This window comes from Coffea arabica, chromosome 2c (assembly GCF_036785885.1).
Source record: "Coffea arabica cultivar ET-39 chromosome 2c, Coffea Arabica ET-39 HiFi, whole genome shotgun sequence".
NCBI classification, from domain to species: Eukaryota; Viridiplantae; Streptophyta; class Magnoliopsida; order Gentianales; family Rubiaceae; genus Coffea; species Coffea arabica.
In genome coordinates this window covers 21,428,915-21,447,990 of record NC_092312.1, presented here as the reverse complement: position 1 = coordinate 21,447,990, position 19,076 = coordinate 21,428,915, and the positions used below count along the sequence as shown (strand labels likewise).

At 40.8% G+C, this 19,076-nt stretch overlaps 1 protein-coding gene across 1 annotated transcript; it reads right to left on the bottom strand.

Moving 5' to 3' along the window:
- Positions 1-1,541: 1,541 nt before the first annotated feature.
- LOC113731966 (uncharacterized) lies at positions 1,542-11,991 on the bottom strand. Its single transcript, XM_072075240.1, has 16 exons — positions 11,615-11,991; positions 11,220-11,353; positions 9,584-9,641; positions 8,802-9,017; positions 8,348-8,623; positions 7,599-7,733; positions 7,396-7,521; positions 6,331-6,375; positions 5,848-5,955; positions 5,589-5,731; positions 5,322-5,445; positions 4,227-4,301; positions 3,731-4,095; positions 3,510-3,597; positions 3,147-3,306; positions 1,542-1,978 (listed from the first exon to the last, which is right to left on the bottom strand). The coding sequence occupies exons 1-16, from the start codon at positions 11,879-11,881 to the stop codon at positions 1,707-1,709; spliced, it is 2,592 nt and encodes an 863-aa protein (XP_071931341.1). The 5' UTR covers positions 11,882-11,991; the 3' UTR covers positions 1,542-1,706.
- Between the last annotated feature and the right edge of the window lie 7,085 nt (positions 11,992-19,076).

Here is a 19,076-nt window from a genome sequence, read left to right as displayed (position 1 = left end):
ATGCAGCCAGCAAGAAAACAAGCAAAAGTTGGATAACCCCAAAAAGCAAGGGGAAAAGAAGTTGCAGATGAGCTATTCTAAAGAATCACTGACAAAGCCCTGAATAATGCATGAGAGTTTGTTTAGCTAGTGTGCCAAGTTTATTAACTTCGTTATCTTGAACAAACTACTAAGCAAGCAAGAAACCATTACGCCATGGATTTACATAGAGAATCACCGATGTCTGTGACTGCAGATTTACTTGTGTCAGATTGGTTGTCCCGTGTAAGAAAGCTCCAAAGGAGAAATGGGATTTCAAATTCGGTGGTACACTGCAATTTTGTAACCTGCTCAAGTCATACTACTGTTGCACGGACATTGGTTTCGCTGGGTGATCTGATTACAACCGTTCGATATTTTCCACTGGTCCAAACTCTTGTAACTCAGGGTCACATTCCTAATTCCAATGTAGATATGGCTCTCTTTTTAAGCGTGGTTGGAGGTTTGATCGGCTGAATGAATTAAGGCCGTGTGGGTTCACTAACTGTGCGATAGACTGGATTTTTCAAGTCATTCTCTGGTTAGAAATTCGGAAAAGATAATGAGTCACCTCTACAGTTATATATTCAATTTGATCTCTGCATTTTCAGTCTAGGAAGATGCTACGATCCTTTTTTTTTTTTTTTTGTTGGTATCATATTTTTACGTTGAAATTCGAATTAGCATATAAATTACCCAAAAAAAAAGGGGAAAATATCGAAAGCATGAACGTATCCATATCCTTATGTTTGATTATACCAACATGTCTAAGTGGTATTACATATAACTGTTGTACCAGCAATATATATTACAGTAAACGCTAGTCTTCCTCCTCCCTATCAAATAAACTGGGAAGGAAATATGAAATATATACCTTCACCTAAAGGAAGAAAAAAAACAAAGAAAGGAAAAGGCCGATCAGAAATTCAGAATTGCCCCTTAGAAAGAATCATATTAATTAATGGCAATACCAGCTCGGAAAAAATAAAAAGACCATAACAACCTTCAAACAGTTCATTCTTTATTTTCTTCTAAAATTTACCCGAAGGATAAAGAAATCCCAAGAATCAAGATCACCATTACATTGTCAAATACTCTAATTAAAAGCAACGGATACTCAGTTCAAAATGCACAGATAATCGCATATGTAGATGTTAGAACTTGACTTGAAGACCGGGTAATCAAGATCGCCATTGGATCTTTGAAAACCAAATCTTCTCAAATGCGTGCCTCAATCCTCAATAAAAGAGAACAAGGAAAAAGATAAATGGGTTTTGACCACCTTACCCACATTGAACTGCTATAAACGCAAAACACCAGGCTCGACTTCGGACAAAATTCTTACACTCCAGTGAATTGCGATTCTTAAAAAACACGACCTTACTGAGAACAACAAATAATAGTATAATGTGCAATTCGAGGTTAACATGACATCCGATAACTCCGACAGGCCAGGTTTTTCCAAGAACAGAGCAGTTAAATCATGCACCTTTTTTTGTTGAAAGAACATTGAACTACTCAAGTTGAACAACCTGCTGATTTGATATGTCCGATTAAAGAAACTTTCACTTGCATGCTAGCATAAACAGAGTTGTCAACGAGGACTAAACCTATCGAGCAGAAAAAACTATCTAAGAAAAATACCAAAGCTGGCATGATACAAGATATATACAGTCAGTCTCTTGAGTCTATTTTTTCAGAAACATCTTCCTGAACTCGTCATTAGATTTAGGCTTCTCATCTCCATCGCCCTCTGTTCCCCCAGGCTTTTGACTGGACCAACCCAAGGGCCTCACAGCTCTTGGTACAGCGAATGTGTTTTTCCATTTTAATTCCACTCTCTCATCCCGACTCTTTTGGCTGTTAACTTGTGCCTGAGATCCACTATTCTCCTTAGGTCTGGAAGCAGAATCTTTTGAGTCGGACTGTCCAGCATTGGCAGATTGATTGTCACCAACCCCTATCATTTCAAGTTCTCAGGTTGTCAAAGAAAATAAAAATGCTAAAAGAAGGCCAAAATGGGCAAGGCTTAATCAATAGGTGAATCAGCATTTGAATAACATGAACCCTGATTTACTATACGAGTACACATATAGCAAGGTGGAATTAAATGATTCCAGCAGAAGACGTAAAGCAAATCATCAGACTGACTTTCACTATAGAAAAGAGACAATAGCAGTGCAATGAAGAACTGTTCTTCCCGTTAAAAACTAGCAAAACAAAGATACAAATTAGTATTTTTCTTCAGTAACTATCAAAGGCAGGCCCTTTATTCCTGATAATCAAACTGAATCTCCTAATTGTTTAGCAAATATCTGAATTGCTCTGACAAGGTGCCAAAAAAATGTTTATGAATCATATACACCTAGGTAAGACAACAACTGATTCACAAGATCCACAGAGAACTTCTGAAACAAAAATTAATATTACCTAGGACCAAAAATCACACCAAACCATAAACCGGTAAGATTATACACAATGGATAAGGCAGCAATTTGAGCAGTACAACCAAACACAGCTAAAGACTCATCCAACAAGAGCCATTAACACACTCAAAAGAATTGCACCTTCAACTGGTCAATCAAAATTTTCATAAGCAAAAGTTTTTCATAGTACGGAACATTTGGTTTCTCGAAGCAAGTAACATGATGAAGGATATTGGCCTTGATAATTTAACAAACAAGAGAGAAGGATTTGTTACCGAGAGAGAGAGAGAGAGAGAGAATGCTAAAACGCAAAATTTAATTTTATGAACTAAGCACCCTATCACCAGATTACATATTACAAGAAGTATAGGATAGTTCAGGTAAACTTGGATATAAAATTGGCATAAACCTACAACTACCTAACTTTTGCACAAAAGCTCCAGATTCTAGTAACTAAACCTTCTCAACGACTCTTCTGTCTAAGCCTCCAATAGTTTTTTAAATAACAGAAAAATAAACAAAAGGCCTCTAGTTTAGGTGGAGAACCAAAGGAAACATCTACTCCACCTGATAGCAAAGTTGATAATTCAGAACCCAGAAAAAGGCAGGAGATACAATTAGAAACGTGCGTAGCTATATAATCAAAGGTGTCAAAACACAGTGAAAGGACACCGCTGTTGGAACATGAGAATAAAATCATACCATGTTTTGATGTGGATTTAGGTCCAAATGTTCCTTTCTTTTTGCTTTGCTGAGGATCTGACCTAGCAATACTCACTTTCTTACCCAGTAAATTCTTCTTGTTCTTTGCCAAAGCGGCAGCAAGGTGTGCATCATCAGAGAAATCCACATAAGCCAAACCCTAAAAATTGAAGAATAAGCATGAGAAAAAGATGCTTGTCATCCAATAGAATCTCTAGACACCCAAACATATGATATATTAGAAACCCAAATGTGGAACATGGAAATGGTAAATGTTTTCGTGGACGTCTATTTTTCTCATTTCAAATTTAGAATCATAATATGTGTGTGTGTGTGTGTGTAGATAGAGAGAGTGAGATATACCCTTGACTTTCCTGTGAACTTGTCTGTTAATATACGAATAGCAACCACCCCACCAACATCACTGAAAAAGGCACGCAGGTCTTCATATGTTGCCTGAGAGTCATTAACAACCATTAGCATTTACAATAAACACAGCAAAAAGGTTGTGTATGAGTCCACAATGCAAGTCAATAGAAAAATGAAATTCTAAATAAAGGAATGAAAAGCAAGGCAATAGGCAGCTTGCCTGAATACCAATGTTTGAAACAAAGGCAGTGCATTGATCATTGTAATGTTTCGGTTTTCTAGGGGACTGATCATTAGTTTCTCTCTTGCTTGCACTTTCAGGTTTGGTGGAAACAACTTCAACTTTACTTTTTTCAACCGATTCTGCTGCTTCAACTTGATCTTTTTCATTAGTCATCTTCAGGTTCTGAGACATGTTTTTCCGACGCTTTGCAGGAGACTGGTCCTCAGTCAAATCAGAATGCAGTTTTCTCTTTTCTCGTGGAGTCTTTTTCATGGTTTCTCTCTGATCTGATGATCCAGCAGATTTGGTCTCTTGTTGAGTCTTGAATAACTGTAGCTCTTCTAGACGAGGAGTCACCTATTTTTATTTGGGAGGGGTAGGAGTGGAGTTGAGGTGAGAAGGGAGAAAAGATGAGAACATGATTAACACATCTTCCAAGTACTAAAATGTACAAAAATTCAATCTTTCCAAAAGCTAATAATGCATACCTTTTGCACAGCAATATCAAAATCTTCCAAAGAACCATGCTCTCGCTCAAAGCGCAGCCACAAATGGCATATATCCTGAATGATTCTGTTTTTTTAGACAGAGAAGGTATCATACAATTCAAGATGTACCAAAAGTAATCCAAGTAAGAACAGTAAAGTTCGACAGCACTACAGGATCAACTACAGAGCTACACAATGCATTTTCAGTTTACTCAATCTAAAATTCTTACATTACTAGTTCCAATAATGTTGAGATTCTTGAGCAAAGTTAACGACATCAAGTGAATGAAGGAAATGCTCAGCTTTCAGAAGGCACCAAATAGCCGCGTTCCATCAAAATTGACAAGCATAGAATGCAAAATAAGGTAACAATGATGATGTCAATTAAGAGTTCAAATGTTCAAACCGCAAATCACACTCATCCTGAAAGTTTTAACTCATTTCTCTGTAAGCTTTATAAAACCTATAAGAAATAGAAGTTCTACAAATATCCATTCTACACTAGCGCAATAATAGTAGTGTACAATTATTACTCTATAGACATCACTAGACAGTCAAACCACTGTAAGATAAATCAACAAAGCTTAAATCATGATTAAGGTCAATCAGCTAACATCTAGTTTCTCATTGATCCAAGATCAGGTACAAGTGCCTTGTTCACTGACAACAACTCATCCTTATCTTTCTTACTGATTTTTAAACTCTTCTCTAGCCTTAGTGTCAGCTGCAGTTTTGGACAAGTAGCATGCAAAAGAAGCACTATGTAAACCAAGTAATTTTGAGATAAGTGTTCCAGAACAGTAAATGACAAGCAAATACAGTAATAAGATTAAGGATGAAACCCTTCAATACATTACAGTTTACATGATGTTGACAACAGGGTGTTTTTCCACCCTTCTATTCCAGGACCCTTTCAAATGCTTTGTTCACATATGACACAAGTTGTATGATCAAGATCACCTAGACTCTGTGCAACGTAATCACAGTTCATAGAGTAGAAGGATGGGATCGCAAAGATAAGGTATATTACATGCTACCACTTGTAATTATACAAGTACGAGATTAAAATTCACATTTTCCAGCACAAGCATGTACCTCTGAGCCTGTACCAGAGAATTTTTTAGTGTAGCATCTCTTGTAAAGAGATCTAGCTTCATTTATATGACCTTCTGCAACTTCCACAGCTATATAACCCTCCCAAGCTCCTAACATAGAACCACTGCAAAAAAAGCAAGCAGAAAAAAGAGCTAAGTTTAAGCCATTTTATGCGTATGCATGTGTCATGCATGCATGCATGTATGCATGTGTGTATATACATATTTATTTATTTATAGAAAACTTCTTATAAAAAGTCAAAAAAACCTGATTTTAAGCAAGTTCTCCCAGACACCACGAGCTGCAACAATGTCTTTACCCAACTTTGACTCCAGGCGAGCCCAATAACTGTACATCCTTAACAGACTGTCTGTGTTCTTTAGGTGTGGAGACAAGTAATCTGATGCATGCTGGCACAAGCACCAATATAGATGGTTTAACACCAGAGGAGGCACACTTTACCACATATTGATAGTTAAAAAGCCTTAAAATTGAGCATTACGAATATGCTGTTCAAGAAACAAACCTTGAATACATCCCTTATCAGATCATGGTTCAAACAGTCCTCTGTTTTACTGGTTGAAGAAATTCTCCGCCTTAATCCATCAACTCTAGTGAGAAACAGATCCAGATACTGCAAAAAAGTGTTCCCTCTCATGTTAACATCACATGCACACTAGTGGAGATCAATTTACAATTGCAGGCATAAACTTTGAAGTTAAAAGAATCAGAATCATCGACCTGATCACAATCTATAGAGTATAATCAGATTAGTCAACAAACTGACACTGGGAAAGCACCAAACATCACAAAAAATGCACATTCTCCAACACCACTACCTAATTGACATTTTCCCTATTTGATAGTTTGATTGTGGAACCAGACGATCAATTAACTGGGATGGTTAGATCATAGGTTAGCAATAGCTGACTCTCTACAGAAAATGTAAACTTGCACACATGGTTAGTGATGGACAAATTAATGGTACTCCAGCTAGAAGAATTTTCACCTCATCATAGCTGGAGAATGTACACTGCAGTGACTTCTCAAAAACCTGAAATGCAAGGAATTTAATAGATTAAAATTAGATCATCAGGTGCAATAATCCAATAATAAAGGATAAATTGATATGGATCATTAACAAATTCAAGAAGCATTATTCTAGCAGCAACTTCTTTTTCTTTTGTTTTCTTTTGCTGATTAAACAAGATTCCCACAATAAGAATTCACTCTCAAGTGCAATCTGAACTTTCAAAATCACAAAAGTAGGAAGATGGAATTTTGAAGCCCAAATAAAGATACCTTGTCCGAAGCAACAAAATGACAATAATTAAGAAATAAAAACTAGCAAAGATGCACCAAGATAGAAGCTCCAAGTGTACTTTAAGGACATCTTGAACACATAACGCATATAATGTTGTTAACGTTCAAAAACAAACAGGACATAAACCACCAAATAAGTGTTGTCTTCAAAGAAAGTATTTTTGGCCCAAAAAATTGTTTTCCTGGTGCCATGCATTTGATATATTAGATGAATATATGAAGTGCACCCATCTGGTATTAATAGACTTCAATATTGAAAAAGATATCAAGGCATTCCAGCACCATAGAATCTCAGATACCGAGTCAGAACATTAATAAATTCCCTGAAGGGCTATAAGACAATAATAACCACCATACTAAATATCACAAGCAAGAAGAAGGCACTCCCCTCCTCATGTTTTACTGCACTTGATGATAAGTACATATGAACTGCAGTTTGAAGAAAACTGTAAAACACTAGGGCACTTCAATGAAGAGATCACTTGATGTCAACCCATTAGTTAAGTATGTAAAAGTAGACAGCATCTAAATATTCCCAATTTTCAGCATAAATGATAATCCAAGGTAGTCAATGCAAAATCCAATCGGATTTTGATGCTAACCAAATGAAAAGGTAAATAACTAATTCTAAGGGGCAAAGCTGGTAATCAGATGAAGAATCCAATAACTATCAACAAATAGATTAATAATGTGAAATTCATCATTATAGAAAACATAGCACATCATCAGACTTTAAATAGCAGATACATACAGTGGAAAGCTCTTCCTCAGAAGCATGCACACGTTCAAGGTGTAGCAAGTATCGAACCCATAGTTCACCAACCCAAGGACAATTCCTTGTTGCCCTAGAATAAACAGCCTTCACTGTACTTGACGTCTGAAACAAAGAATTAATCAACTTATAATGCCGGAACTTACCATAGAAAAAACAGAATAAGTAACTTAATGGAAAACCTTAATTGTTTTGTCCAGGTAGCGAGTATAATCAAGCCAGAGATCAGAATATATTGGAAAGTCAGTCATAGCACGTTCATACAAGATTTGAACGCGTGCTGGATCCCCCATTGACTGCTCAAAATTCAAATAGGTCTGCAAGAAACAGAAAACAAGTATGCCATAATTCATTGATTGTATAAGTGGGTTAACTGCCCTAGCAATATGATGTAACTGCACAAGTTGTAGCTGCTTTAAATGCATGCAAGTTCAAATATAATAGGTACTTATTTTACAAAGGTTTATAGTTACTAGGTCACCAACAGATCCATTGAGTGCTGAACTAAGCATACTTTGACAAGCTTAAACCATAGCAAGGACATTTCCCAAGATAAGTAATACAAGAGTCAGTCTATAGGTAACAAAAAATGCAGGAAAAGTGAAGAGAAGGTATAATGCCTAGGTACTTTGTGTATTAAATTCGCAGCAGTATAGCTTGATACAAGAAGTCAGTAACTAACCAATTTCCACCTTAAAAACCAGCAAACTTCTAACTTAACAACTAAATTTATTTGAAGAATTCCAGCTAAAAAAATGTACAAAGGATAGATACTAAAAATGAATGAACAACGCTAAAGAATGTTGCACACACACACATTTTAGTAAGAACAATATCTTCCTTATTATCATGGACCGTGAGATGAACCACCTTATAAGAGCAATTTGAAAAACAAACCAACAACATGTTGAAGAACATTATACGTACAGACCATGAACTTTTGAAGTCTTTCATAATCAGGGATATCCTTTCTTGCAATCTGTTCTTCAAAATGAGTACGAGCATTCAAGAGATCCAACGCCTTCTGGTATGCAGACGCAACATTAGAAGGAAGCCCGTCCAAGGAGTTAGGGTCAACTCCAAGAGTGCTCCCTTGTTCTGCTTCCCAAGTTTTGTAAGTAAGAAGAGTTGATCTCAGGTTAGCAAGGGGAACAGACAACTGACGGAAAAATAAGTTCCGAATAAGCTGGACCTGCTTTTCTCTGGACTGCACCAGAACAAAGACATAATGATAACATAATAGACTTGAAATTGCAAAAGAAAACACATCTAAAATGATGTGGTCACTTCAGAAATAGAAAGAAAATAAGATAGCTAGGTACATGCACTAAAGCGTGTGTATCATGTGGGGAGAGAGAGAGAGAGGAAAAGAAAATGTAAATGACCTCAATATCAGTTTCTCCAATGGTTAAAGCAATAGCTTGCTCAAATTCCCTATAGGCCTCATAAATCCTGCTACCTTCAGCAACATGCAGTCCAGCAGCTATTACAGCACGCTCAAAAAGATTTCTTGCCTTTGAGATACCATTAGTGGAACATTCGCGTACCAATGGATCATACTCTTGAACAAAATTTATGTAGTCACACCATAGATCAACAGACTGCAAAGTGAAATCATAATGAGACTAAAGCTTAAACAAATCATTGTTCAAGCCAATGGCTCCAGGCTGGAGACAGATTCTGAAATTCAATATTGTGAAATCAATCAAAGATTAGGCGGTCATCCCAGTGCTAACCCTTGGTCTGGTAGTCAAAAAAAAAATTCAAGCATTCTACATTCCATGTAGTACAATACAATGAGCCTAAGAATTTCAACCTTCATAAAGCATCTCCATAATTAATGGATGCAGATAACCAGCTGTAATGATTATAACCAATATAAAGGGAGTGGGAGTACCATCTGAACATCGTCTAAGTAACAAAAGAACACTGGAAAACTTAGATACACTATTCAGCACACATATTTCCAATTGCTAATGCCACAAAGTGTTTTCTAGAAAAGTAATATTTATCAATCCATTCTAGAAACAACAGTCCTACATTGAATTGGGGAAAAAAACTAAAATTTTGATCTCGAGTACAGCATTGGCTATGTTGAAAGCTTGAACCCCTAAAATCCTTTTTACATACATAAAAAATAGTCACAAGTTGAATAGAAATCACCAACCAAATAATCCAACACTCCACGCTCATAAAGCTGCTCAATTGCAGGAAGAGCCTCAGGTCTGCAAAATAATTTAATGAAGAAAGATAGAGTCAAAAAAATTGTCAATAAACACTAAAGGAAAGGTAATAGCTGCAATGCATATCAAAAATGCATCATGAACAAGAAAAAAGAGATAATCCATCTAATATATCAATTTATGGAATATCTGAAAATATCCTGTCATAGTAGCTTAACCTTCTAGGACCGTAGCTTTGATCAATTTAAGTCCCAGGTTGTCCACAGAAGAATAGAAAAGAATGAAACCCCTCCCCCCACAAAAAAAAAAAAAAAAAAAAAAATTGGAACAGGCAGTCATGATCTGGCAGAAGCAAATACACTCCAGTAACATCAGGTAAAAAATTGATTATCTTATCAGAAATTCCACAAACATCAAATTTCACTACAGAACTACTTACCCTCACAGATATATATATATATATATGTATCCAAAAATCACTCTAAAAACAAAGCCTATGTACTGATATTTTGAAGCTTAGTGAGAGACATAATCTCTGCAGATGACTGCAGTTGCACCTCAGCAAATTTGCTATATTGGGTGGAGAGGGATAAAAGTAACAAGTAATTGAATTCTTATTGATTGTTAGAAAAAAATGACAATAACCAAAAATTTAAAGAAAAAGATGATGAAGAAGAAGGAGAAGGACAATATGAAACAGTTCAATTAATCTTGACTTCTTGGGGCCCCTAGTCATCACTCACATCATTTGTTACTCTTCACAGGAAGTCAGCAAGAAGTATGAGCAAGAGAGATAGGGAAAGAGTGGAAGGGGGACAGCAGGCATTTGCATGCTTGTGTTTCACAAGGGCATGGGTGTGTGTGACCAGAGAGAGAGAGAGAGAGAGAGAGAGTCAAATCCAGATTTAGGAGTATCTAACCTAAATTTGGCTAGTTGTGAATGCATGCTTAACCAACAGACAAATTGCAGTTCTCATAGATATAAATTGAATTTAAGAGACAAAGGCAAGGATGCTAGCTGCTCGGTATTAATAAATTCAAAAGAGAAACCATGAGACCTCCAATGGAAAATGAATGCATTCCTAAGGATAGCCAGAGAAACTTGAATACATTGCAAGGATACAAAACAGAACAAAGATGTAAAAGGAGAGTTCCAAAGCTTTTAAGATACATAACATTCCAGCTTGAAGTCCTGTATCCATTCCCAAAATGTTTCAGCTAGATTTCCATAATCAATCTTTACCTACCTTGTTCCTTTTTGTTCCCTCCCCAAATGCTGTAATTAGAAACACAATGGGTGGATTAAAATTTTTTTTAAAAAAAAATCTAGGACTGTGTGTGTAGATAAAGTCAAAAGATAGCCAAGAAGTTTCTGATCATGTATCAGATATATTACCCAAACACTTCCTGATAGAGTGATGGTTTAAGTTTGCTGAAAACATATTCTAGCTATGTATAAAAAAATATTACCCAAACACTTGCTAGAAGTTTGATTTAGTTGAATACTACACATAAGGATTCAAAACTTCTCTTCTGATCATTAATATAAATAATCATGTCCACAAAGCAAACCAGAGTGCACGAGTAAATTGGAGATATCAGGGGGGAATATTTGAATACCCTGAGCTAAGAGTAGTCTCATCCCTAGCCCACTCGCGCCACAGCTCAGGACTCAATGGAAACAAAGCACTCATTGCCTCTCTTGCTTGTCTCAGCTTCTCTACGTCACCTTGCTTCCTCAGAGCTCTAATGTACTTTTCAACCAAAAAACAAATCACATAGTTACTTATCATCACCAATAAAAACGAAAAAGCATACAATTCAGACAGTTGATAGTAGTAGTAAAATAACAGATATAACGCCAATAATAGACTATTTCCTCTATATTATTTTCGTAATATTTTCTTTAGCTTGACTTCAAAGTCAAAAAATATTCGACATCATCCGATGCTATGATTGAAGTACTGAAACCACTACAGGAAGTGAGAGATGGTAGTAAATGGTGAGAAGAATACTTGGACATGAGCGTCGTAATTGGACGGGTTGTTGGACAGCTCAGCTTCTAGCGTTTGAATTTGAAGGTTGAGTTGAGCTTCGTCATCGGAATCGGACTCGGTATCAGAGTCGGAGTCGGAGTCGGAATCTTCCTTAGGGTTTTGAGCGTCGGCCATGGATTGGTCGTTGTCGTCGTTGCCATTGATTGAGGTCACTTGTTCGACGGGCTGAGGAGGCAGTTCTTCTGGTAATGACAGCGGTGAATCTCGAGTTTCGTTTTCCGCCATTTTTTGCTCAGTCCTTTTTCTGCAGAAGAAATGAAGCGGTGTTGCAGAACACTGGAAACTCTGTACAGGTGTAGGGGAAAGGGCTTTTCTGTGATGTCACGAACATGGGCGTTTCGACGTCGTTTCCATGGAGTTATTATGCGTCTGTTCGAAAGCGGGGGAATTTAAATTTTAGTCCTCTTCTAATTGGTTCAATTTTAAATTAGTCCCTCGTAAATCACTCTATTTAATCGCTAACATTCCTGGTTCGTGTATTATTCTACTTTGTTCCTTACATTTAAAACTGCGACATATTCAAAAGATTATTACTCTGTTTGGATCCACTATTTTTTGAAGTGTTTTTCAAAAATTTTATTATAGCATTTTTTTTTCAAATACTGTTGATGTCGTTTTGATTGAAGTTTTTGGATTGACCTATATTTGAAAAATAGTTACACTTTGACAAATAATTTGCACTTGCTGGCAAGCTACTGTTTGCCCTCCAATCATGGACCTGCACCGTAGCTAGGCTTGAAGTTGCTGATAATTACAATATTGGGTTCTCCCAACCTATAAAAAAATTTTTTTTTCTTGCATAGGCATGTCGTCCTCAACGAACAGTAAAAGTTTGGTGACTTTTTGTTCTAAAGCCAATCATTGATAAAAAGAGAGCCACCATTGACGTAGTTTATACATCGAACTTTAATTGACAAATGTTTATCAAGATTGCAAGAGTCATGAAAAGTTTCTAATCTAGTACAATTCCTGATAATTGCTACTGTAGTGGGGCAAATTTCCCAGTAGCCACGTATCAGTTCAGACATGATGACCTGTCAGTTCGACCAACCAATCTACGAATGCCACGTGTCAGCTCGAATGCTGTGATATGACAGCTCGGACATAGAGAGCATCAGTTCGGCCGCACCGCAAGTCGTGCGAGTTTAATGGACCGCGCCTCCCAAACCTTTCGGGATCCATGGGTGAAACCCTAGCAAGACTCCCCCTTGACTAGGACTCAAAATCGTATAAGGAAATTCTCTTCCTCCAGCCTATAAATACAGCGCCACAAAACGACACAAGGTACGCCATCTACAGTACTCTCTACTGTTGTCCTACTCTTGAACTCTACTGACTTGACCGTCGGAGTTGCTCCGGGGAACTAGCCCCGCCGTCTATCCATTTGCAGGTCGGCTCGTTCATCTGGCCAGCTCGCTCCCTCTCAGCTCGCTCAGCTCGTCGTCGGAGCTACTCCGAGGAGTTAGCCCCATCCGTTTATTTTTCTCTCTGCAGGACAGGTCGTTCGTTCTCTCCCTGTCAGTTCGGCCCATCAGCTCGCTCCCTCCCAGCTCGCTCAGCCCGTCGCAGCTCAGCTCAGATCTTGTTTTTGGCAGCATGATCAATTTGCGCCGTCTGTGGGAAACGTAATTCTTCTTTTGCAAAAACATGCCAAGGACTATATCTAAGAAGAACGCTGACGGATCCAACGGAAACGAGCCAAGCGGCCCCCACTATCTTCATCAGAACCCAACTCCTGGAGATAAGAGGACGGGGCTCTCACGACTCCTGCCTGAGCAACTGATGAGGATAGTGGCGGAAAACCTACCAACTTTCGAAACAATTATGAACTACCTCAAAAGGCAGACAATAGGCCATCAAAACCAATGGCCCAAGGCCCGGAAAGCGGGTGGAACCGAGTCATCGGGATCTAGAGCGGGAAGCCCTAACCCCCGTTCTTTCCAGAAAAAAGATCTTGAGAAAGATTATGAGAGAATATCTAGAAGATTCTATGAACTCAATGGCATCGATGATGTCAATCTCAAGCAGGTATTCTTGAATTCTCTTCCTGAACCACTTGGTGTTGAAGTCATGACTCTACTGAGCAAGACGAACATGACACTCCAAAATACAACACTTGGTATTCTTTATCAATCATCCTTGGCGTGTCTTGAAGATCTTTGCAACAAAAGGAAGTTTCTTAAGTATCTTGAAAAAATGGGCAGCAAAATTGCACCCCGGCAAAAGCAAGCGCGGAGAGAGCTCACGCGTGAACAGGTCGAGATCCAGGAGCTCTTTCATAGAAAATCCCGAGCTGAACACTCAGAGCCCTTCCAGGGGTTGATAAAAGGGAAGCTCTCCCGCAAGAGAGAGGAGTACCAGATACAAGACGAACTGGACCTGTTGCTAGATCCAGAGGCAAACAGATATACCGCCTCTCCCTTCGTCCCTGACATTGAGAACTACCCGCTGCCTGCGAAATTCAAAATACCGACCATGAAATCCTACGACGCGACTACGGATCCAAAGGATCATCTGTTCGCATTCTTGACACAAATGCGCCTACAAACGGCCGTCGATGCAGTTAGATGTAAGACCTTTCCAATGTTCCTGGAGGGAAAGGCATGCCAGTGGTTCCAGGGACTACCCTCCAGGTCAGTTCGGTCCTTCAGCCAACTTGTGCGATTGTTCTCAGCTCAGTTCATTTCGTCACGAGTCTTTTCCAAGAGTACTGCTCACCTGATGACAGTTCAACAAATGCCCGAGGAATCGCTGCGTGAGTACATGGTCCGATTCAACAACGAGTCCTTCCAGGTCCGGGATCGGAACGATAAGGTCATCATGGCCGCCTTTATCAACGGACTACGCAAACAGAAAATATATACTGAGTTCGTGGAGAAATCTCCCAAGTCAGTTCGGGAGATGCTGGACCGAACTCACGAGAAGTCTAATGCAGTGGAAGCTAATCGCTTGAAGGGTGAACAAGAGAAACTACGAGGCCAGAGATGGTAGAACTTCTCTGTTCAGCCGCAAAACAGAGATGATAGAATTTCTTTGTTCGGCCTCAAAATCAAAATGGAGATGACATAATTTCTTCTGTTCGGCCTCCAAACAAAGAGAGTAGAATTCCTCTGTTCGGCATCTAGTCGAGTAATGACCTGTCGACTCTTCCGTTCGGTCTCCAGTCGCAGAGGAGACCGAACAAGCTACCGAGGTCGTACAGGCCGCAAGAGCCGCCGAGGCCGAGCAGACCGGAGACGCAACTGAGGCCGAGCAGGTCGGAGAAGCTGCCGAGGTCGTACAGACCGTAAGAGCTGCAAAGGCCGAGCTGACCAGAGATACAACTGAGGCCAAGTACGTAGGAGAAACTGCCGAGATCGAACAGGCCGGAAAAGCTGTCGAGGTCGTATAGGCCGCAAGAGCCGCCGAGGCCGAGCTGATCGGAGACGCAGCTGAGGCCGAGCAGGCCGGAGAAGCTGCCTAGGTCGTACAAGCCGTAAGAGCCGCAAAGGCCGAGCTGACCGGAGACATAGCTGAGGCCGAGCAGGTCGGAGAAACTGCTGAAATCGAACAGGCCGGAGAAGCTGTCGAGGTCATACAGGCCGCAAGAGCCTCCGAAGCCGAGCTGGCCGGAGACGCAGCTGAGGTCGAGTAGGTCGGAGAAGTTGCCGAGGTCATACGGGCCGCAAAAGCCGACAAGGCCAATCTGACCCGAGACGCAGCTGAGGCCGAGCAGGTCGGAAAAGATATCGAGGCCAAATAGGTCGGAGAGGCTAAACAAGCCAAAGAAACCAAGGAGGTTGCTGGATAGGCCATCCCAACCTAGACATCGTATATTGATAGAATATCAAGCAAGGGTGTGGAGCCTCTTAATCAGCCCTACGGGGGGAAGAATTGACTTTCGCCTTGAGGTTCGACTTCAGGGTATCGAATAACGAATCCGAATATGAGACTCTTTCATTAAAACTCACTCACTCTATCCATACATGACCTGAGTTGTTTGGTCGTGCATGGTTCTATCTTTTCGTGCAAATATATGAACTATTTGGAAGTCAGTTCACGCGCTAGCTCGGAGTCTGTTCGCGCAAGTGTATTTAGACAGCGTGATAAGAAAGACATGAATGAAAAATTTTGCTAAGTATAAAAGAAACAAAAGTCTATTAAATCCATAAGAGTCTATTTACAAAGGAGTTCATACAAAAAATGAACTGGTCCTACTCAGTTCGGTCTTACAAGTTACTCGAGCAAGGGCCGTCATCGTGGAATCATGGGTCCCACACCGAACTGACTCTTCGCCGAGAAATTTGGTCCAGACTCATGCGACTTTTTTGATGACTCTAGACTCAAAGGGGGGCTAGTGTAGTGGGACAAATTTTCCAGTAGTCACGTGTCAGTTCAGACATTATGACCTGTCAGCTCGGTCAACCAATCTACGAATGCTACGTGTCAGCTCGGATGCTGTGATATGACAGCTCGGGCAGAGCAGCTCGGACATAGAGAGTATCAGTTCGGCTGCACCACAAGCCGTGTGGGTTTAATGGGCCGCGCCTCCCAAATCTTTTGGGATCCACGGGTGAAACCCTAGCAAGACTCCCCCTTTACTAGGACTCAAAATCCTATAAAGAAACTCTCTCCCTCCAGCCTATAAATACAGCGCCACAAGACGACACAAGGTACGCCATCTACAGTACTCTCTACTGTTGTCCTACTCTTGAGCTCTACTGACTTGACCGTCGGAGTTGCTCCGGGGAACTAGCCCCGCCGTCTGTCCATTTGCAGGTTGGCTCGTTCACCTGGCCAGCTCGCCAGCTCGCTCCCTCTCAGCTCGCTCAGCTCGTCGTCGGAGCTACTCCGAGGAGTTAGCCCCCTCCGTTTATTTTTCTCTCTGCAGGACAGGTCGTTCGTTCTCTCCCTGTCTGTTCGACCCATCAGCTCGGTCCCTCCCAGCTCGCTCAACCCACCGTAGCTCAACTTAGATCTTGTTTTTGACAGCCGCATCACTTGCCAAATTAGCAGATCCCCCATTGTTAATGGCCCACTCAACTCAACAAAGTAGGCTTCGTTGTTCTACCCGCTACGTTTACGGATTCCAGCCAATTTGACGCAACAAGCTCCCCCCTCCCTAAGAAGCGTTTCGAGTAGCTTCATAAGTCCAAGTGCAGCTACATTCCCTTTTTCCTTTTTCCTCTGACACTTACTTTGGGCGTGTAAGGGTCCGAATTAGTTTATCGACGGATTAGGCTGACATCTCTTTTGCCGTTTTCTTGTCAACTTTTTGGGAACCTCTATTTAATAATCCCATCTTTTCCATGAGTTTACCTGCATAAGAACAGCAGGGATTAGTACGGTTTTAGGTTCTGTCTTTCGTTTGGTACGGTTTTCTATCACAGCTTACGGCGCTCACCTTTCACATATGTACACAATGAAATCCCCTTTCCTTATTTTTCTATGGATCATCTATATTAGCTTATTTTTTGTCGTAATTGCTCGGGGACAGCTTTGCTGACTTTTTTTATACTTGACATTTCGAACATAAGCACTTGTTCCCCTAACATAACTATATATTGTATGTCTCACATCTATTTTTCATGTTGGAGGATTAGGTCTGCTATATTGGTTACCCAACTTGACTTTGAGGTTGACGATTCAGGTGATCCTCCGTAGAAGTCTAGTGCAACTAAATGCCCCTTGTTACTCGGCGTGCTTCGAATGGTATGTCATAATTGCACCTTGTCTATTTTTTTTCCTATATATGAATACTTAATTGATCATAGTTTTCTACTCTTGCGGCCAGCTTTGCAAAGAAATAGGGGACTCAGCACTTGTTTTTCGAAGTCGGCTTAGCGAAAAAATGATCTGCAGTTGTACGTCACTAACTACTTCAAGATGAGTTATCGAGAAAATTATATACTTATTCAGGTGGTTTGATTGCCTTAGATCAGTTATAGAACAATGTGACTTTACCCTAAATTTTTTTTCTGAGACTGGAGACCGAACGAAAGAGTCGGCAGGTCATTACTCGACTAGATGCCGAACAGAGGAATTCTACTCTCTTTGTTTTGAGGCTGAACAAAGAAATTCTATCATCTCTGTTTTGAGACCGAACAGAGAAGTTCTACCATCTCTGGCCTCGTAGTTTCTCCTGTTCACCTTTCAAGCGATTAGTTTCCACTGCATTAGACTTCTCGTGAGCTCAGACCAGCATCTCCCGAACTGACTTGGGAGGTTTCTCCACGAACTCAGTATATAGTTTCTGTTTGCGCAGTCCGTTCATGAATGCGGCTATGATGACCTTATCGTCCTGATCCCGGACCTGAAGGGACTCGTTGTTGAATCAGACCATGTACTCACGCAGCGATTCCTCGGGGCTTTGCTGAACTGTCATCAGGTGAGCAGTACTCTTGGAAAAGGCTCGTGACGAAATGAACTGAGCTGAGAACAGTCGCGCGAGCTAGCTGAAGGACCGAACTGACCTGGAGGGTAGTCCCTGGAACCACTGGCGTGCCTTTCCCTCCAGGAACATTGGAAAGGTCTTACATCTGACTGCATCGACGGCCGTTTGTAGGCGCATTTGTGTCAAGAATGCGAACAGATGATCCTTCGGATCCGTAGTCGCGTCATAGGATTTCATGGTCGGTATTTTGAATTTCGCAGGCAACGAGTAGTTCTCAATGTCAAGGACGAAAGAAGAGGCGGTATATCTGTTCGCCTCTGGATCTAGCAACAGGTCCAGTTCGTCTTGTATCTGGTACTCCTCTCTCCTGCGGGAGAGCTCCCCTTTTGTCAACCCCTGGAAGGGTTCTGAGTGTTCAGCTCGGGATTTCCAATGAAAGAGCTCCTGGACCTCGACCTGTTCACGCGTGAGCTCTCTCCGCGCTTGCTTTTGCCGGAGGTTAGGGCTTCCCGCTCTAGATCCCGATGACTCGGTTCCACCCGCTTTCCGAGCCTTGGACCATTGGTTTTGATGGCCTTTTGTCTGCCTTTTGAGGTAGTTCATAATTGCTTCGAAAGTTGGCAGGTTTTCTGCCACTATCCGCACCAGTTGCTCAGGCGGGAGTCGTGAGAGCCTCGTCCCCTCATCTCCAGGAGTTGGGTTCTGATGAGGATTGTGGGGGCCGCTTGACTCGTTTCCGTTAGATCCGTCAGCGTTCCTATGAGATCTAGTCCTTGGCATGTTTTTGCAAAAGAAGAATTACGTTTCCCACAGACGGCGCCAATTGATGCGGCTGTCAAAAACAAGATCTGAACTGAGCTGCGACGGGTTGAGCGAGCTGGGAGGGAGCGAGCTGATGGGCCGAACTGACAAGGAGAGAACGAACGACCTGTCCTGCAGAGAGAAAAATAAACGGAGGGGGCTAACTCCTCGGAGTAGCTCCGACGACGAGCTGAGAGGGAGCGAGCTGGCGAGCTGGCCAGGTGAACGAGCCGACCTGCAAATGGA